The sequence below is a fragment of the Poecilia reticulata genome, chromosome 2 (genome assembly GCF_904066995.2).
Source record: "Poecilia reticulata chromosome 2, P_reticulata-male-v2, whole genome shotgun sequence".
NCBI lineage: Eukaryota > Metazoa > Chordata > Actinopteri > Cyprinodontiformes > Poeciliidae > Poecilia > Poecilia reticulata.
This window is the reverse complement of record NC_088831.1, coordinates 28,563,218-28,585,485: the sequence shown is the minus strand read 5'-3', so window position 1 is coordinate 28,585,485 and position 22,268 is coordinate 28,563,218. Positions and strand designations below refer to the sequence as shown.

Here is a 22,268-nt window from a genome sequence, read left to right as displayed (position 1 = left end):
GACAAGTGTTTTCTGTTAGCTCCTAATACGTCAGGGTTTTTTTTTCTCTCTTGAGAAAGATATTTGTCTGCAAAACGTGTAGTTAAAAGATTCTATTTAATAAATTAGTCGGGCAGTAAGGGATTTGTTGAGGAGTCTGATGCTGGGAGCAGGGTCAGGGGTTGTTAATAACATGCCTGTTACAATGATTTTTACATTCTGACGCAGATGGTGATTATCACTGCAGGAAGGACAAGGGCTGGAAAAGGAGAGGGAGAGAGAGAGAGAAGGAGGATGCTGCCTGAATTGTAATGTTTGACGCTGTCCAGAGCCACTCAAAGAGCCAAAACACTGTGAAAGAGAAATTCTGGGGATTCTCATCAAGCCATTAGGATGACATGATTTCCCAGAGTTATCTACTGACTCATTTTTTCCTCAAAGACAATATGGGCATTTTCAGCCTCCGAGAGCTCATTTCCTGTCACTTATATGTTGGCACAAGTACAAAATCACTTGTCATGTCAATAAGAAAGTACTTGAAAATGTGTTTCATATGGCCTTAGTCAATCATTGAATGTAAACGTTCCCATTTTTTTTATGTCTCATCTTTTTTCCTGCTCATCACAGAATCCGTCGTTTTTTTTTTTTTTCGACTTTTTTTCCTACTCTTTCTGGTAGTGATGGTAATGGGGTCAAACGCTTTCGGTGGCCTGAGGGCAGAAAGATCAAGGGCGGTACAAGAGAATGTTGAACCAGGACTGGAGGAGTGTGGGGGTGTGGGGGGTGCGAGTATACTCTGATGTGCCGTTTATTTCTCTCATATATACATATGTGCAGAGTGTAAGTGAGTGTCACACTCATATATTCACTTAGCTCAGTGCTTTTTAGGAGTGTTTGGGACCCTGAAGGTAACTGTCGGCCTCCTACTGTTTTCGCTTTTTTTTCTTTTCCCAACCAAGCAATTTCTTTCTCTGCTCTTTTCACTGTTTCCTTGAGTTTTAGGAATCTTCACAGGAACCCTTGCATAAGTTTGAACTTCTCTTGGGGCAGATAGGACAATAGATTTCATCCCTTTCATAATTGGTTCATGTTTTAATAACATGTTATTTCGGTGATGTTTCTTTGACATGTAAGTAGTTGGTTGATAGATTAATGGATGTGCCTTCTGCTGTAGTTCATGCTAAACTGTGTGTGCCAGGATTGAACCTCATCAAAACTAAAAAAAATCTACAACTCAGCTGAGCTTGCATATTAATATGAAGTTACATTATCAAATATTCATGGCTAAATAAAAAAATAGTTAATCAGTAGGAAAACACATTTGTTACCAGTATTTTGCTACAAAACTGAAGTAAGAGCTAAAACGTCGTATTCCATCAGAGTTAATTGCACTCATTAATGAGATGATTAGTGAAAAAGGCTTAGTGCTTGAAAAATTGACTGTTTACTTAATGTAACATGAGTTCATTATAATTAAGCCACTCTGGTTCATTTTCTCAGTCTGTTTGTGAGTGTAGTATAAGAATATAATTGACATTTTAGATATTTCTCTTCATTGTTTTGAACAACACAAGCAAATTTGATTAAGGTTTTCTTTTAATGTAAACAGATAGGTTTAAAGCCAAAGATAGTATATTCATTTTGCATGTTTTTGTTTAAAGGCAGTGTCACCCGTTTAGGTAATGAGCACCTTCCAGTCACCCAAATGTATCTGTTCAATTGCTTTTAAGTACCAATAGCATGGCCACTATTAGGGACCTTTACATGCTGAAGTTTGAAAAGGGAATGAAGGAGATCTAAGAAACTTTGACTATGTCATGGTTTTTGGTGTCTGTAGGGCTGGCCTGGGCATTTCAAAAATGATGATTTACTGGGATTTTCATCCACAACCATCTCTCAGGTTTAGAGCAAATGGCCTGGATATTTCAAGTGAGTAGCAGTGATGTGAGTGAAAATGCCCTGTTGATGTTGGAAGCCTTAGTATAATGGGTAGACTGGTTTGAGATGACAGAAAGGTGTTAAAATGAAACCCCGGTTTTTGAGGAATGTTTGACACCTTGGTGAATCTGGGCCAAGAACAATGAAGGAAGTTCTGAGAGCAAGGGCTCCAAGTCTGTACTGTAATGGTTCACCTAATAAAGTGGCCAGTGAGTAGGTTCCCTTTCCTCTTGCATGTTTGGGGGCACCTGGTTATATTATCTAGTGGGGGATTAAAGTTGGGAATGGGGGAAATAATCCTATATATTACTTGTATAGGAATATGTTGTCTACTTGATATTTCAGGCTGTGACATCAATGACATGAGTGACTAGGGCTCCTAAGAATGGTTGCAAACAGCATCATGGAGGAACATTGTTGTGATGACATGCTTAAAGGGGAGTGTCAGAAAGAACAGGAGTCCCGATTTCAATTGCAAAGTCAAATTTCTTACATGTCAGTTATTTTTGACATAAATGGCTTTTCTTTTATAACGACTGAAGGTAACACACTTCAGATTTGTTTCACCAAGCCTTAAATTTGGGACATTATTTATGTGAGTGCCATCAGTTTTGTGACTTTGAGCGCAAAAAGTGAACTCTTTCAGTGAGGTCAGAGTTTGTTTTCAGGTTTTGGATTTCAGCTGCCATTTGCATTTGTCAAACTTATCATGAAGGACTACAGAATGCATTAAGTTAATAGAAATCCGCACAAAGCTTTCTGAAAAACAGAATGTGTGTGAGTGAGTGAGCGAGCTCAGTTGATGAATACTTTTGAATCTCCACGTTAGCACGTTTCCCCGCTGCTGTGAGTACCTTCCATATTACTTTCACCCCTGCTGCGTTTTTATTATACACCTTTCCAGGTGTATAATTATCACGTGTCACAGCGTAGAGATGATGTCTGTGGAGCAGGCATGTTTCGCTGCTTTTTCCGCTGAGAATAAGACACTGGCCACAAATGATTGGATTAGTGTTTAACCCCCACTTCCACTTAGCTTAATCCGCTTTGCAGCTTTGTGTGTGTGTGTGCGTGTGTGTGCGTGCGTGTGCGTGTTTGTGTTTGTGAGTTTGAAATCATTTGCTCCCATTTCTGTTTGTTCCAACTGATGAACATCAAGGACAGCTTGTTTGTGGTCACTCAGCAGCATCTTCCATTCTAATCACACTTCCTGAATCCGGTGAAGGTGTGTGGGTGGGAAGCAACTGGCAGCTAAACGAGAGAGATGAGACATGGGGAAGGGGAAAACTGGAAAAAAGTGAGGTGGGGTGCAAGAGAAAGGTCCAAACATACAACATCAGCAGTTTGCATAAATGGAGATGAGCATTAATAATATAAAAAAAAAAAAAAAATACTTGGGCCTTGTTGAGCAAACACAGGCACCTGGAGATCAAGCCGGCACAGCCAGAGGTGAGGAAGCTGTGTGGGAGGTGAGGGGAGGTCGTGGGCGCAGGATTATTGTGGAAGAGTGGCGGAATAGAGAGATCAGTTGAAGGTCTGCAGGGTTCGGTATGTCATTGTCATCCTTTCTAAACAGCCCGCAGTACGATGGGCACTTTGAAGTTCCACAGAGCTGCATAAATCCCGCCTGAAAAGATGCAGGGAACCGCGAGGCAGGGAAAAAAGACAGGAATGTGGAGAGAAAGAAACTGCAGGGGCAGGACAAGGGAAGGGATTGATGACGGGTGAAACACAGAGGAAGGAAAGTGAGAGTAATCAGAAGTAAGGAGGCTCGTTTTAAGAGGGATGACAGGAGACAGGCAAGCGGAGGGAAAGCTCTTAATGCACCAACACTGTGAGAGATGAGTAATATTAGTTTTTTTTTTTTTTTTGAGGTGTATGAGTAATAGGCTTCCAGCAGGTTTTGAAGATGGACTGAAACATGAGAAGCGGTGATGTAGCAGTACAGTTATAAGCTGATCTGAGCTGGAAATTGGTAGCTGTGGTGCTGCCAGATCAGCAAAACGCCAAAACAGCAAAGGGAAAGAGGCGATAGAGTCAGGGTCCTTTTTAACTTCATCCCAGAACATTTACAGCCAGATTCCTTTCAGGCATTTTCTGCACCAATAAATACTGTTCAAGATTTGCTCCGTTGGGAAGAATTTTTAATTCTAAATGAATTTATTGCCATTGAAGTATTTAGCAAATAATCTCTTCTTTGAAAACACAGTGTGAAAAGAGATATGAGGGTTAAGTACAATGTCCTTTGGAAAACAGGATTTTTTTGTGTTGATTCCATTTATTTTCTAAACAAGAATTATCCTGTGAAAGGAAGCCGGAGGATCCAGTGAACTCTCGACATGGAGACATCCATGGCTGATTTTTTTGTATTTTTTTTAAAGAGTTTTTCTTACAGTGAATACATGTTAAAAGAAAATAGAATAAATATTATATAATAATTGTAATTAATTTTGTATCCCCAGTTTCTTTTACATGCCCCACAGGGGTATCTGTTTCAGCTTCTTTTCTATGGAACAACAACATATGAAAATAAAATTGCTTTATGCCTTTGCATAAAACAGCATTTTCCTCATGGACGTTAGAAGTAATGTGGATATGGGCAGAAATATCATCAAATGCATTCTCAGCTTAAGTCAACTGAGTTTAATAAAATCTCAAGTAAGGCTGCATGATGTTAGGAAAACCTGCAATAATATTGGTGAATCAGGTGACAGTGAAAGGACTTATCAAAAGAGGTTGATATCTTTCTAAATTTGGTTCACAATGAACAAAGAACTCAGAGAGAGAGAGCAACTTGAAACAAAACAAAAAAAAATCAATCAGTGGCGATTTCTGATATGGGTGACATGGGCAGCCCCCATTTTATCACATTAGAGTCATATCATACTGAATTATGCCTACCGAAAATAGTTTTCACTTATTTATTTTGTAACTTTTCCAGTCATGTTTTAATGAAAGATCTTGTTTAAAAAGTGTTATGCAAAATGTATACACACATGCCTTATAGCTCACCAATGAGTTGCATGAATCTCAAAAGCAAAGAATAGAAATAGAGCAATGTTAGAAAATAGAAAATATATTCACCGATACATTATTTGCTCATAAATATATGCAGAACTACAAAATAACTATGTATCTTCTTCACCAATTGCAGTTTTTTTGTTGACACTGGGAAAATAAAGCGTGTGTGCATATTTAATCTTAAAACAACGTAAGTATCTCCCAATGCAAATGGAGACATCTCTCACATGGGCACACATTACATGGATGGAAAAAGACTCAAGTTTAAAAAACGTTGAATGAAACAAAGTAGGTTTAGGCGGAAGTGTGAGAGAGGCAAGGATGTTAACGTTAAAAAGCTGTTGTGGTGAATTATTAATCCTGAGCATTGTGCCCACAGACTTAGACTTAGACTCAAACAGACTTTCTTTCTCTAAAACACACACACATGTCTGCACACACAGTTAAACAGCTGCAATCCCCAGTTGCTTGTGCAGACAGGAAACAGCACGCTTGTCCCTCTGTCTAGATTTGGGGTATGTATAAGTGCTCTGTTGTCTCCGGCCTCAGTCAGAGGGTTGTTTGTAGTTGTTCCCTAAATGGGGATTTTATGTGTGTACGTGTGTGTAGATGCGTGAGTGTGTGTGTTTGAAAAAGGTTGAGACAACATTCACATATGTTGTATCCTTAAATATAGGTTACAAAGATGGGTAATGATCACTGTACAAAGGGGCTTTTACACAGCAGCCTGTTTGTGTCTGTTCTCAGGAAAAGCCCAGGCTTTATTCCATTTACAGTTTAAAGAACTGTAAGATCCAATATCAGCAATTTTTAAAAGATAATATATTCTAATTTTTACAAGTTTTTCCTTTTAACTCTAAAGCATAATGATGAGACTCTTTAAATGCCAATTTGTCCAGTGAGGAGAAGAAAGTTAGGAAATGTGTTGTCTGAGAAGCAGGACTTTGGAGACCTAACAGACTGGTACCCTACCCAGACATTTAGAAGCACTCCAGCCGGTCTGTAATTCACCTCGGTAAAAAATACTGATTTGAAAAAAAAAATATTTGAATGACAAAAGATTTAAAAACATTTGATGTGTACAAGTACACTCTTTTTTTAAAAACTAGTTAAAACCAGCCAATTGCACTAGACTTTGCTTTGTACAGAGAGTCTGGGCTCTTGGCTATTGAGGAACAATTGCTTCTTGGAGGCATAGGCTGTATTAAGGTTTTAAATTTTACCCAGTCGCTAACTTTGCCTGTGACATATGTAATGCATCAGTTTGGACCTAAGAAGCTTATTGAAAATTGCCTGTGCTATTAACACAGGCAATTTCTCGATTGATTTTTACCCAGAAAGCACATGGGCAAAAACCATTAGTGAAACGGTCTGTGGGACTGACTAGTATATATTCCATTGAGGGAAAGTAACTTTAACATATGAATTCCTCATATGTTAACATAAAGGCTCGTTTTTTAAGTACAGGCATTGGTTCGAAGAATTCGACCTGGAATGCGGCGTTCATAACAAACACGTGTGTTCATCTGCTCTACTGCTAGCAAACAACCGTACTGATTAAATAACATAATAGTCAAGCAGTTCCCTAAAAGTCCAACAGATGGCAGCAATGCACCATGCAAAACAAAACACCCACAGTTTACAGGACACACTTCCTGCTAAAGAGCCCCCTGGTGGTTGAAGAAAGATCCACATATAAACCGGAAAATACAATATATGAAAAAAATCTGAATGTTTTCTGGTATTGTTTTGCTCCTGTGTTGCCAGTAAGAAGCCACACACCAATTTAGCATCCTATTGTAAGAAAAATCATTCTTTGACAGCAATAGACAATTATGCTATGTGGTTTCAGACAGCATGTCACCATATAATAAACTGCATTTCTTTTTTAGAGGGCTGTGGCCACAAAGGCTATTTTTGTGTCAGAAAATAAGTTTTGAAATGACCAGATAAAAAAACAAAACAAAAAAAAAATAACATTTTAAATTGACTCTATAGGTTGATCCTTTTGCAGGTGAGGACTACAAATACCATACTGAAATGTAGAAAAGACAATTTCCGTAACTTGTGTTGAGAAGCAGTGCTGTCCGCCTGGTAAAATACATTTCCAAAATGACCATAAAAGTGAACTCTGTGAGGGAATTTCAGCGTTATGTTTATCCCTGGCATGTTTGTGCCAAGTGTGTTGCCAATAAACAAATACTTGTGTCAGCCTGGCTGATGTTTCAGTTTGACTCAAATCCACAGTTTGTTCTCATCCATGCTCGGGAATCATGGCATGACAAAAAGATTAGGGATGCATCAGGGTAAACACTGTTTATTATCCACTTCAAAAGCACCTGTTCTCTTTGCAGCTTGACAGCCTTAATGCGTCTCACAGGCTTGTGTTTTACCTGCTCACGCTGAGCTCTCACGTTACTCCCAGATGGCTCCCTCTAACCTCGGCGTAGTGCAGCCCTATTGCTGTGTGTAAGGTGAAGAGCTAATGTCTGAGTGCATGTAATAGCAGTGAGCGACAACAGTCACGGTGATCTTCTCGAGTGCCGTTTAAAAAGCCGTGTTTTTTTGATTGTCCGTGGGCATTTCTACCTCAGCAAGAACTGCTCCCAGAAGGCTTAGCTGCACGCGTCAGTCTTTTTCTGTATTTCCTGGGAGACGTACGGTGTCTAAACTGTGTCAGTGTTAAATATTTAAATCGCAGCTTTTTAACTCGTGTTTTCCTTTCTTTTCTCCCCACCTTCACTTCTTTCTTTTTTGTTTTCTTCTCTTTCTGTTATTATCTTGCAGCAGGCGTTGCAGTTGCTCAGAGGGTTGTGACAGTCCAGAGCGGACCCCTGGTCCGGACAGAAGGCTCCCATGTGACCATCTGGTGCAACGTGACAGGCTACAAAGATGGTCTGAAACAAGACTTTGACTGGTCCATGTACCTACCGTCGGTACCGGAACGGGAGATCCGGATTGTAAGCACAGCCCAGTCAGACTATGCTTATGCTGTGTATGCCCAGAGGGTGAACAGTAAAGAGATTTTTGTGGAGAGGCTGAGCGATGACTCAGCGGTTCTTCACATCACCAAAGTGCAGGCCAGGGACCAAGGCGTGTTTGAGTGTTACACCCCCAACACGGACGGGCGGTACCTGGGATCCTACAGCGCGCGCACCAACCTCACCGGTGAGTCTGTGAACATACACCTTGTCATTTGTCATATAAGTGACAAACAGGAAATCTAAAATAAACCCACCACTGTTTAGGTGATGACAAACCTATTAGAAATGGCTTTTTTTCATGTGAAGCTTGTGGAAGTTTGAGCTTCTTAGTGGCGCCATGCAAACATTTCAATTTTAGCATTACACTGATTTATTACACACTGAATTTGGAATTATAAATTAGATTTTTTCTGCAAAGCCTTTTTTGCAAAATCTTTGCTATGAGTAGAGTTTACTAGGTATAACAAAAGAAGATGGCAGTAATTGAATACATTCTTGAGAATAAAGTCACAATTTAATACTGGTCTCTCTTAAAAATCTTCAGACAATATGTTCTTAAAGGCTTTCTGAAAACCTGTTGCTTTTGACATAATTTTTCCCCAGAAGTTGTATTGGAGCATTTGCGGGGGATACTGGAAATTTGGATTTAGTTGTTGTGAGACAACGGACAAGTCAAACACCCAGCACATATGATGAAACGACACACACCCGGATTCACAAAAGCTTTAAATCACTGTTTGGTGTACAATTATCCAGCTCAGGTTTCAGACAGTTATTTCAGATTCTGAGCTTGAGATGATCAAATCCAGTCCAAATGTATTAATAAAAATGTTAATTATGTTAATTATTTTGAACTCGGTTAAATCTGTTTACGATTCTAACCTTAGTATTGTCAACGGCTAATTAGAACATTTCCTAGTTTCTGTCAGTTTTATTATACAATAAACATCAATGCCATTTTTTAAGTGTCTTAACTTTACTCATCTTGAAAGTGTAAAGTTTTTCTTTTGTTTTATTATCAATTATGATAAATAAACTTTGAGGATTTAGGATTCTCTGAGGTGGTATTTAGTATTTAAAAGCTTAAGAGCAAATGTTGGACAAAACTCTGAATTGAATAATGAGGGCATGTTCAAAACGCCCTCATTGTGAATCAATGTTTGATCGTTGATTCTTAATTCTGGGGAAATACACAAAGAAGAAAGTCTCTCTGAAGTATCTGTAATTGTCATTCTAGTTTCACCCAGTCCCGCCCCGTCTGCCTGGAGAAAGCCAATCTCTTAATCTTACACACAACACAGACTTTCTTCCCACCTATTTGTTTCTTGCCTAGGGGCTGTTTCTGTAGCATACCCACTGTGTTGGCAAAATGAGTGACTGTTTCATAACGGCCAGCACAAGTTTCCCCTTCAACTCCTTCATTTTCAGATGCATACTTAGATCTAATCCCCCTCCACAAAAGGCAGCTCTGAAGTCACAGCTGCCACAGTGGTGGATTCCATTCCCTTCGTAACTTCATGGCTTTATCCGTCACATATTTGACCCCGTTCTTGAGGCCAAGGCTCAGACCAAATGCCTCATGCTGAAAATGGGAATTACAAAAATCCGTGGAGTCGTATGAAACATGAGTATTTGCAATGCTTTTCTTTTTAGGCAAGCATCACGTCCAGCTGTCCTTGCTGTCTGAAAGGTGATTACATGATATGTCTTACATATGAATTTAGTTTATTTATTTTGTTTTTATATTTCTTTGAATATAAAAACAGATATTCAAACAGCTGAATTATAACTTCAGCTGTTATAATTTCTAGTATGTTCAGTGCGATCTGAATGTAGGGCAGGGCTCAGTTGCAGGACGCTGTGAAACAGTGCTGCTGATAACACACAGTATTTATAGATCTCTGTGTGTGCGTGTGTGTGAGACAGAGAAGAGCTAGACAGAGTGTGTGAACAGAGGTATTGAAGGACTGTTATCCAAGCTTCTTTCTGTGTCTCTAACCTCTTAACCCAGTTCTGAGGGTCAGGGGTCCACTGCAGGGTCTCTCCCATATTTTTCTCCCTGCCATGGCACAAACCCGCTGTGAATCCCCAGATGGCTGCATGAAGCCGTGGCTCATGGTGTGAGCAAACAATAGGTTGTCCTTCCTCCACTCTTGTCCCTGTTCTTCCTTTTCCCACTCATCTTGTGTTTTCTATTGTGAGGTTACTTACTTATTTCATCACCGTCGACCCTTATTGCAAAAGGTTTACTTTTGGAAAAACAAAGTACTTAAAGGGCAATGCCAGAGGACTGTTCTGCAGCTATCTTCACAACCATCAAAAACTTAATTTATTTGAATCTTTTAAAACGTTTGATTACATACACACAGATTTATATCAAGCCTTCTCTTGTTTTAATTTTTATAATTTTTTTTTTTTACTCAAATCTAGGTTTCAGTTTCTCTGATATTTAAAATGTTACGTAGGACCAATTAAACAATATAATGACAGAAATGTTGTTTCATGGCCAAGTTGTGGCCACAGACGTCATAGGGTCTTGACAGTTTTCCTGCAATTGTCATTAACAGCTGTCAAAATTAGGTTACATCCCCTACAAAAAAAGGTTGACCCCTCACAGCATGCTGTATCTCTGCATAGTAATGGTAAGCTGAGTGAATTGGCAAAGTCTGGAGCAAAATTAGGAAGCATGTGATTGGAAAGTTGAGTGGAAAGAAGAAGTAAGGTAGAAAAGGTTGAACAAAATATAGGGATTGCCACACTCTTAAGAGGATTGTGAAGCAAATCCATTTAGAAGTTTGGAGGAGTTCACAAAATGTGGATTGATGCTGGATTCAGTTTTAAGAGTCACCACACAGGCTTACCTAGGACATGGACTGCAACTGTTGCAAGAAGTTCCTTGGCTAAAAATGGTCCAAAGTCACCTTCAGATTATATATTAACATATTTCACTTTTCCTTAGGTTTGTGTGTGGTTAGGTTAGCTCAAGTCTCTGTAGTGAGGTTTGTAGTGATGGTTCAGCCTCACTCACAGTGATCTAGTTCCTCCTCTGTTGCATTTTCCCTGTAGTGTAATTATGGTGATCTTCACATGGAATCTAATACCTGATGCCTGAGGAGGAAAACTGCTTTAGCAGCACATCTGGACACCTTTCTGTCTGTCTGTCTGTCTGTCTGCCTGTCTGCCTGTCTGCCTGTCTGTCTGTCTGTCTGTCTGTCTGTCTGTCTGTCTGTCTGTCTGTCTGTCTGTCTGTCTGTCTGTCTGTCTGTCTGTCTGTCTGTCTGTCTGTCTGTCTGCCTGCCTGTCATGTGTTGTAATGCCATTTACATGAAGTTGCACACACATATGCCTGACGCCTGTTTCTGCATCTCAGTCATACTTTTCACAGAAAGTCAGCAATCAGAACCCATCCTCTATTTCACCCTCTATGAAGTTGCAAAGTTGAAACAAATTAAAGTTTGGTTCACTCTACTTAGTGCCTTCGGGGGAAAAACAGAAAAAGATGAACCAAAGATCAAACATCTCAATTTATTGGTCAGTTTACATTCCACCTCTCACCACAATTAAGCATTATTAGTATGTTTGGACCATTTGGAAAGACATGGAGAGTTTGCTGGGACCTGTTACTTCAGCAACCAATTGAGAAAGTGGATGGACGAGCAAACCTTTTATTTCTTGTAGCAACAAAATGATGTTTAGAGTTTTTAAATCCCCAGACTCAGAGCAATAACAACTACATCCCTATGAAGGCTGCATGTCTCCAGGTGCCAGACATCTCTTGCCGTAAGTTGCTTTGTCCTTGCGCTGCAATATTTATTAGTTGTCCAGTGTAAGTGGTTAGGTCCTATACAAGGTCCGCATTTAACCTTGGAGTGTTGTAGCTGTTTAAGCCTTATTGTAGTTACAACATCCATACATCAATTTTCTAAAGCTGAAATATGACTGAGCTCCCATCTGCTTCGTCTGAGTGTATGTTTCTCTGTGTAATGTTTGCACGTTTGTGTGCATGCTTGCGTGTTTGACTTCCTCCTACACATCAGATTGCAAGAAAAAAAAGGACAACAGCATGACATGGCCATCATGGTTGTTCTTATCCTACGCACCAGCCTGTGTTTGAGCTTATCCAACAGCTCACAGAACAACAAGCCCTGGCCTAGAGACACCATGACGTTTTAGTGAACCCCCACTTCAGAAGAATGCACCATAAAAATGAATCTAATGGAAAATAAAAAGAATTTTATGGCTATCTGTATCCTGTACGATAATGATTTCTTTAAAAAATATAATCCTTAAAGGACTGACAACAATGGTAAAATTCCAATAATGGCATACTTGGTTGTTCTCCTTATTCACTGCTGACGAGTGAGAGAAACCTTATTTCCAGGTGTCAGACATGAGGGGGGAAAAAGAACTTTGGTTTAAAGTGATGTGGAAGAAAGAAAGTGAGATGGATGGCATTAGGAGGCAGAGATGAGAAAATTGGAAAGGAGAAAAATGGGGACAGAAGTGACAGCGTTGGAGACGAGCAGGGCGAATGATGTGAAATAGAGTCTGTGACCAATAAATGACAAGATGGGGTCTCACTCCACTGTGGTTGGTTACACCTCCCACAGGTATATAGCCCACATGACAGCTAGCACCATTGGCGTGCGTTTTAAAAAGCTCCCTCTCCCTGATGCGGCTCTCGGGGTTAATGTAGCTGCACGCTGCCGTGCATGTTCTAAAATGCAATTAGCGGGCATAAACTGAGGAAATGGTGAAAGAAACAGAGGAAACAGGCGTGCGATGAGACAGAGAAATTTCAATTAACACTGAAAAAAATGTTACTGAAATCTTCTTTTAGAAAAAGCCACAGGAAGAAACCACAACTCTCAGTTTTCATTTTCTTTCCATTTAAGACCTACATATTTCATTCTTCTGCTAAAAGAAGAGAAAAAAAGGGGTTTTAATTTACTGGTGAAACGCCCTTACTCTGAACAGGTACTTTTGCATAATAATCTAAATATGTTGTAATATGAACCAAAGGAACACTTATTTCAAACTCAAGACTAATTAAAAAAGAATTTTTTAATACAGAAATGCCACCTTCCTGAATAGTATATTCATGTACTCTGCAGTATACACACTTAGTACTTGGCTGGGGCTACTTTTGCATGATTTAATGCAGCAATGTGGTGTGCAGGGAGGTGATCAGGCTTTGACTCTGCTGAGGGATTAAAGAAGAAGTGGCCTTAGGCTCTTCTGCATTTTTATATGGTAAATGGCCTATGTATGTATAGCAATTCATCAAGTCCAAAGACTTGATGAAATCTCTGGTCTTCATCAAGTCCAAAGACCGCTACATTCAGCGCTACTGAACGTAGAGATTCATACTACATTCAGTCATTCACCCACTCATGCACATGCTGCTGAAGGTAAGATACTCACTAGTTTAGTTTGATGTCTCTTATCTTTCTCTTTACCTAAATCTTATAGTGCTGGCCAATCAAGCAGAGTGATCCCATTCTCATTAAATCAGGTGTTGGCAGTGTGGGAAAGCATAAAGTGCTGGTGGAAAATTAAATTAGCATCTCCATAAAGCTTATCAGCAGAGGGAAGCTTCAAACTTCCCGCTAGATGAATATGCTGACTTTGGACTTGGTAAAGAAAACTGTGTGACCAAAACCAGCAGATGAAAAGGTTCTTGAAATCATCTCCAATAGTGAAAACCTCACACTGCAACTCACATAATTCGGTTCTGTGTCTCTCCAATCTTTTTTAAACTCTGATTTCCAGAGAAAATGGAAAACCTACTTTCATAACAACAACAACAACAACAACAACAACAACAACAACAACAACAGTATTATGAACCACTGAATAGCAGCCTTGGGTTTTTTAACCCAGGAAAAACGGTTCTTGAAGTGGCTTAACATAAGGAAGGAGATAGTCGTAGACATCTGTGTGAGTCAAATAGTTCAAATTCTGGTTGGTCACTTTTTCTTATCACTCAACTTGTTTTTATTATTATTATTATTATTATTATTATTATTATTATTATTATTATTATTATTATTATTATTATTATTATATTTTTTATTTATTTATTTATTTTTTATTATTAGATACAGCACTCTGTGAACTGCCAACTTCTTTAGTAAGCTTTGGTAATTTGCCTGGTCACTGCCTACTTAACCACTTCCATGTTGGTAGTTGTCCCCATTGTGGTGACCATAACATTTCTCTCTTAAAAATTGTCTTTTAAAGGAAATTATTTGTTAGCCATACTCATGAACATGACCAGAAATAACCACTTGAAATCACTTCATGTGTGGAATAAGTTGATGCAAGTTGTATGGTTTGAACAACTGAAGTGATTGTAATTTTCATTGATTTCCTTGTTTATTGAAATGTTGTAGAACACCGGCAAACATTCCTGTGAATTCTTCTGAACATGATAATTAACAGGAGCAATTTCTTTTTATTTTATTTTATTTTTTTTAGTTAGCATGGACACGGCTTTGCTCCTCTCAACATGCAGCAAGAGAGGCTGAAACAATCTTCTGCTGAGCTCAGCATCGTGTGTGTGCATGTTCATATCTGATTTGTGTGTCGCCCCTGCTTTTTTTTTTTCTCTCATGAGAGTTAAAGTTGCTTTCCTCTACTCTTAATAAGATGGGGCCGAACGAAGAGATGTCATCTTACATTCTGTCTGTTACACCGGGTGACACATGGAGCCCACTTCCCGTTTTCCTCTTCAGTTCTGCATTTCCATCTGAATCCCACTGCCTTCCTAAGCCTATTGCTCAGGATTTGATTCCTTGGTCCTTACATCAGCTCCAAGTCGGCATTACTCATGCTGGTTTATGGCTTTGTCAATGAAATGGAAAGACATGAGTGTGATTGAACTCCAAGCAGTGATTAAATAAGACAGAGAAATAGAGAAATCTTCAATGACGCCTTGTGTTAGCAAGAAAGACGTACAGGATGTTATTACTAGAGGAGAAGGTGTGAGAGAAAGAACGGAAAAACGAGGAGACGAGACATTTTTGTATCTCTTATTGATCGACAGCACAGGTCTGTGAAGCATCTTTATCTTTTTCATCTTTCCTTACAGTGACACTTACATTTTCCTCTCCCACCTTTCACTCTGGCCTTACAATCGCCTCTCAGTTTCTTTTATAATTACATTTTCTTTTTCTCGATTTGTGTGTGTGTGATTGCTCGAACTGGCTGTAAGCTCCAGACCAGGCAGCTCTCCAAATGGAAAGAGATTTTTATCGCCATGTCTAGCTCGCCGTTCCCTTGCACATCTCATCTACTTTAGCAGAAAAGGGCTTCCTGCCAATAGCGTTACTGCAACTCAACCTACTGGACACAGATGCACACATATATATGAATTATACTCAATGGGAAACACAAACGCAGTCACACACAGCAGTGAGCTGTCAGTCAGGAACTATGTCGCACCCGTAATTGAGTCTAAGAGGGATGGTGCTGAAGTGTTCCCATTGGAGGACACGCTTTCAAAGGAACAGCACTGAGGAGAGGTTTAACAACCCGTGGATCACTGTAGTTGACAATGTAACGCCTGGGTAGAGCATGTAGCGCTGTGAAGAAAGGAGTGCTGAACAATGAAAACTAAGACACCTTAATGTCTTCACTACCGCGGAACAAGCTGCCCTAAATGCTGTGTGCAGGTTTTGTCCTTCGCCGGTGGCCCAAATTCACTGGGAGACGTCTAAAAATAACCCAAAAGGTGGGAGAAGTTAAAAATACTCTATAATTGATATATTTTTTACTCGTTATGTTACGGCAAATTTGTAACAGGCAGCTACAGTTTAGCTCTCTGAGATGTGCTTTCCCTTGTCAGAGATTTAAAGTCTAATGTGGTTTTGTTAGAGTAGATTATCTCACTGACACTTCAAGATGCCTGTAGGTCTTCCTTCATGTCATCTGCAGCGACTTGAACTAATGTCCAGGTCACACACTACACATTTTGCCCCCATACTGACTGAACAAAAGTTCCAAGTTAATTTGAAAAAAAAAAAAAAAGTACTTAACCATTGCATATCAGATAATTTATCTTGGTAGTTAAGTACTTTTGTTAAATTATCCAAATAGAAACACTTTCAGGGCTAGTCACCAAGCCACATTAATGACCAGTACAGGTAACTTGAATTTTTATGCTGCTCCTTAGGGTACAGCGCACAGATTCAGTGTTGATCACATGCATTTAAATGGCTAGATAAATACGAACCCCTTTATTCCTGTAAAACTACTTCCTGTGGTTCATCTTTAGGATCTGGAAACACTAAACAACATTGAAATAGGACACTTAGTTACTGAACAAATGATGTTCATATACTGCAAAGGTCATGGGGGACCGAAGTAACGAGGCTACAAATCTTGAATCTTTTATAATTTAATACAGAAATACAAAAACATGACCCACTGACAACCCTTAAGAACCTGGCGTCACAGTAAATGCTTTTCTAAAAAAGGGATCTTAAAACTCACACAATTGTAACAGGCTTAGAGATAATTAAATCTAATCCATCACTCTAGGTTTTTAACCAGACAGGACATTAACGCTGCCAACAGTAAAAAGACAAGCAAAGAAACAGCCTCATGAAAAAGAATCTTTATGAACACACTTTTCTTCATTTGCAGTCATCTAAAAACAAAATGTTTGTCCTTTTATTCTAACAGAAGTGTTCAGTTTAACCCACCAGAATGGACCAAACATGATTTGATACATTTTGAGGCTCAGATAAGGTCTCAATTAGTTGAACCTTTGGCGTTTTTTGTATTTGTTTCTGCTCCTAAGCTAAGATCTTACTAAGCAAATACAGTTTAACTTTAGCAGAATTCTAGAAAAAAAAAAAAAAACTAGCTATATTGACCTTATCAGTCATGCTATGAAGTTAGGCAAGATAATTTTTTTATTAAGTAAAAATTATCCTGAAGGACATTCAACTATTTATCCTACAAATCCTGAGTTTAACATTAGATTTCCTGATATGTTTTGATCAGTTTGCTTGTTTTTGTTGTATCATAAGGATATGATATTGTTATAAACAAAATCTGTTTAATAGAATACATTTTCTTTAATATTTATACTTTCATTATGAAAATGCTTACTTCTATGTATTTACAAGGCCAACTATGGACTAGTTTGATTAAGTTAAATATTCAGAAATAATCAGAAGCTTTTAAAAAGCAACACAAATAATTTTTGCTAAGGAATATTGACTGCAGCGATTAGGAGTGACGGCTTCCAGTACCAGACTTTTCTTGCCTTAAGTTCTATTGTCTTTTGTGCAGATATTTACTTGTTGTCCAGTGTTGGTGGTAAAGCCCTACACAAGGTTAACCTCTAACCTTGGACAGCCCGAGTCTGAGCTAGTTAAGCTCAGCAACACTAAACACTAAACTCAATAGTTTGGGTCTTCAGGCCAAAGAACTTCTGTGAAGCGAATGGGCCAGTTATTAAACATAAATCAAATTCTCTTGTTGGCTTCAGGCTGCAGAAAAATCCACTTTGCTCTGAAGTAAGGGTGTAACAATATATCTGGGTCATGAGACAAGATGGTACACAATATGAGTATATGGAGGTGGGGTGGTTGTTTTCACAAATAGAGTAAATATATCATCGATCTAATCAGCAAACAATATTGTAGTCTGCCTTTTACTTGTCCTCATATAGTTGTGGAGAATTATTTCAGGTCCTTCTGCTCAGCAGGTGTGAGACTCTAAAACCATCAATGCTCTCAGCAATATATTATTTGCACAACATTTTTTTAATAAATAGTTTTATTTTTGTATGCTGTTTTTCATACATTTTTCATTAATCTGTCTGCTTTCACTTTTCTGCTGATATTCCTGAGTTTCCTCAGTGATGGTCATTAAACAATACTTCCATTTTCCTTATGGAGACCAGACACCACCATTAATATTTTGAATAGCTGACTGTCAGTGGGACAGGCCAAAAACTCAAGAATAGTTTTGTGTTATAGTTTCAACTATAACACAGGGTGCCAAGCTTAAAGCACCCGCCTTCACCTCTGGGACTCAAAATTGTAGCTTAGATTTATTTCATCAGACAAAGTCACACAATCACATCATCTGGATGCTGGTTTGGAGGACAGGCGTAACTTTGAGAAAAACTACTGTAGCATTTTAATCTAAGATTTAATACCAGATAATCAACAGAATTATTTTCTATTTTAATAAATTTCTAAACATCATATGGCAGAGGGTTTTTGCTGCACTGTTTATATGGAGTTAAGATAGGTGCACCTTTTGTTGACTAGTGTAGCAAAGGGACCTGTTGCCTCTTTGGGATTAGCAGGTCAGAGCCACAGTTTGAATAAGAATTCAATATGAATTTGGATGTGAATGGGCAATACTAATGAGTGTTTGTGTTAATGGTGTTGGTAAAGACTCAAAATTGCAGGATAATGGCCTTTACCAGCCATATGGTGAGTGATCAGAGACTCTGGAGATCCTACTATGTTGTGTGATTTTAGTTATCTGAAGCATCATTTTTGCAAAAGGCGACAGATGATTTTTTTTTCCTTTCTAAATTGGATATTTAATAATCCCATAAAAAAATCCATGTGTTTGCATTTGTTTGTAAAAGAACAGAGAAATGCAAAGATATTGGCACTCATGGCTCTTGGTGTTGGATAATGCACTTCCACACACATCAAAGAGGAGGAGATTGGGTATTCTGGAGATGCCTTCAAGCTCAGGAGACGCATTGATATCTTCTTCTACAATTATTGCACCCAATTCGCAAGGTTTCTAGGTAAAAATCACTGGCTTGTGTACCACCGTGATCTTTAGTGTGGTAAGGGCTTTCAGTGAAGCACTTTCTATTCCATGGATATCTGCAGTTAAGTGCAGCACCATTTTTGTTATTTCACTGAGGGTCTGGAGTTTCTCTTCCTTTGTGTTTGACTTTGCGTTTTCCAGTATGCCAGAGTCAGCAAGTGTGTGCATGACATAAATGTCACTAGAGTGTTTTTGCAACGCTCTGCCTGGACATCTGCACACTCACCGGTTTCCTGCAACTGCACCCTGTTGTCTTCATGGTGTACATGTGCTGTCTTCATTGGTAGTCTTGTGGAAGGGAAAGGCACAAGAAGGAGAGAGTTCCACTGATTGAGCTTTAGAGATTAGAATCAAACATAGCGTATTTGCATAGTAAACACATGCAGCCTCACTGTTTACTGAGATTAAGTTAACATGTCTGATGTATGGGATTTAAAGTGTGGGCTGTAAAGCTTAACCGAAAGCTGTTTTTAAAGTGCTGTGCAGAAGGTAAGTAAAAATAATGCCTGGGAGGGTAAGTTATTCTGGTAAAGCAAGTCACATTTCCATCTAAAGTCTGGGTCAGAAATGCTGGTGCTGCTGCAAATGAATAAAATCCAAAGTAAGAAACACCTTTGTGTCTGCTTGACTAGGTGATCTTTTGGGACAGTATCGCTCATGGCTTTGACATTCAGTGATCTAAAGTAATGTTTTATATCATGCTTGCAATTTTCCGTACTTATAAGCAACATCTACAATTTAGCGGCTGCTCACAGTTATAAGGTTTGAGCAGGGCTGGATAATTTCTCACATGTTGGCCAAGAATCACTATATGTGGAATGTGGTTCAATACAAAGTTTGCAGAAAATAAAATCAAACACTATTAAAATATATGTGAGTTTTATATAATGTGTGTAGGTTTATGGGTCCGTTATTCACTGATTTTATGAAACACCTGGCTACATAAATAATAGATTTACACAAAATATTTTAGGTATGCTGCAAATAGTCTGCTTACTGGAATGAAATCGAGGAAAGACGGGTTGAAATGGGGGTAAGACCTGAGGAAGGGACACATTTAGTCAGATATTTCTTGCCATGAAGTGTTATCCAATAGGTATCAGCATGTGACTTTACCAAGTGAAATAAATCAAAGCTGTTATTTAGAGCGTCAGAGATGAAGGAGTGCTTTAATCTTGACACCTTGTTTCATTTATGATAAATGAGACACGTTTTTATTCTACTCTGTGTTTTTTTTTTAATCTAGTACAATCGATTGGATACAGATAGGTACATAAATACCCATCTTTAACCAGATACATCTGGTTAAAGATGGGTATTTATGGGATAGTGGGAATAACAGTCATCTACCCAATTGAAGATTGTGAATAAGCTTTCAGCCTCCACATCCACATGTCAATGTGTCCTTAGGAAAGGTACCGAGAGGGTCTATTGATCTGCATATTGTAAATGAATGTGAGTGTTGTGAGTTCAGCTAGGTTAATGTTAATGTACTGCAGTGTAAAAGTTGTTTCAGGGGTCAGTATGGTTAGAAAAGGACATGTTTAAATACAACTTCAGTCTATTTGCCGTTCATATATATAGGTTTTAACAAGCTCCCATGTGTTTTAAATAGTTTGTCAGTGTTTTGGGTGTTTGCTAAGAAAATAGAAATAGTGACAGACAAGATATAAATACCGTGAAAACACTGTGAAAATACTGCAACTTATTCTGTGATAGCCCCCAGTGATGCCAAAGTTAAAATCTGTTTTGCACCTTCCCACTGGTTCTAAATTTGACAGCTATACCTTTGCTCGTTTTTAGTTCAAAATCTAAAACACTTAACTGATTGAACCCGAACTGGACATGTCCACTAGACAGATAATCTCAAGAACCCACATTTATGAAACCATTTTTATTTCTGTGAAACCTTTACATTTTAATTTTGCTTCTGTGACCTGCATGCGTGGTTACATCACTTGTGCTCATTCGCACAGACAGATGCAAAACCAGTTTTAACCTCGTGGCAACTGACCACGGGGGCAGAGAGCAGACATATGCTGGCACCTGTGCTCTCATGCCACAGTCGTAACAAGGGGCTATGTGGTCAAAGCGAGGCGTTTGAACGTAAGAAGGGAGGAGCTGGGATGACATATGCCTAATTCCCCACTGTGCTGGCAGTTCAGACAGACAGTTGCTCCCTCATCTGCTGTACTGCTGGATGGATGCCTGGTGACAGAGCACCGCCACCCTCGCTTAGCCGCGGTCCCTCTGTGACACCGTTTCTCACAGTGATACAACACATGTGCTGCCGCTTAGCTTCCCCACCTCTGGCTGGCTTCACACTCGACCTCTGCTTTACACGAAATGATAGTCTAGATCCTCTTGGCTTTGGATTTATAATCATTACGGCGACTGCCCTGGGATCTACGTGGCAATGTGCCGCTTTTTAGGGAGGCAGGTGTGTGGAACTTGCCTAAAACCAAGGGCTTTGTACTCTGATTAAAATGCAGTGATTTGCTATAAAAGGTTTCACATACACACACACACTCACTAGTAGATAAAAATGGTCAGATGGCTGGGGCTATAGCTGGTCCTGTCCTCAGGGAGGTCTTAATTGGTCACAGTGCTTTACCATCTGGGGCTGTAGCAACAATGGAGGAGAGATGAAGGTAACCAGTGAGAGCTCCTGGAAGGGGTGTAGAAGGGAAAAAAAAAAAACGTGAGGAAAAATCAGCATTGCACAGCTTGGCAGTGATAACCTAAGAATTATTTGGACTGTTGTATACCTGATAAAATCCGTTTATATAATACAAGTGGGAGGCTGCATGAACGATTGCTGGGCTGTGGTGTCCGTGCCTGTAGGTAGACAAAGTATTGCGTGGCCGCATCTGTGTGCTTCTGTGCGAGCACACACGCTGTTATTGGCTGCCTGAGCAGAACATGTAATAAGAACCTCCAGGACCGCAGCCATGGAGAAAACACATAAACTGTGTCTTGGAAGCTCTCTGTTTGTTTCTCTGTCTTTATGAGTAAACAGTGTTTGTTGGAGTTTGTGTTTGTTAAAGACACCGGCAGACTGGATATTCAGAGTTCTTGAATTCTGGGAATGTCTGCAACTGCATTTGTTTATTCAAGAACTGAGCACTATGGAAATAGAAACTCTAAAAATATTTGTATTTTGCAGACTGTAGTCGGTATTTTAATGTCTAAAAGGTTACTCTGTCCAGGCAGTCGAACCTCCAGTTGTTTAAGCATATTGAAAGCATAAACAACTGAGATACGGACACAAAAATTCACTGTGAACTTTTGCAGTAAGAAATGGCCAAAATACAAACTCACAAAAAAAAAAAAAAACATATTACCTAGAAAACTTTATAGTTTGGATGTGAAAAATGAGTTGGAATCCTGGAAATAATCAAAAATGATGGAAAAGTTGAAAAGACTAGGGATAAAGACACCGAGGAGGGGAAGAGGAGGAGTGCAATTCTGATTTGAGGGGCAGGAAGAATATTTGATGTGTTTAGGTATGATGAGTACATCTTCGATAGT

The 22,268-nt window shown here is 39.1% G+C and overlaps 1 protein-coding gene across 2 annotated transcripts in view; it reads left to right on the top strand.

The window, feature by feature from the left end:
• Positions 1-22,268, top strand: part of igsf3 (immunoglobulin superfamily, member 3) — a 114,470-nt gene that overhangs the window by 20,948 nt on the left and 71,254 nt on the right. Inside the window, exon 2 of one of the 2 annotated variants that reach the window (XM_008400850.3) lies at positions 7,729-8,106. In XM_008400850.3, the coding sequence (XP_008399072.2) occupies positions 7,729-8,106 (378 nt within the window). Of the gene's footprint in view, positions 1-7,725; positions 8,107-22,268 lie in introns of both variants that reach the window. The other variant, XM_008400840.3, reaches the window with a different exon arrangement.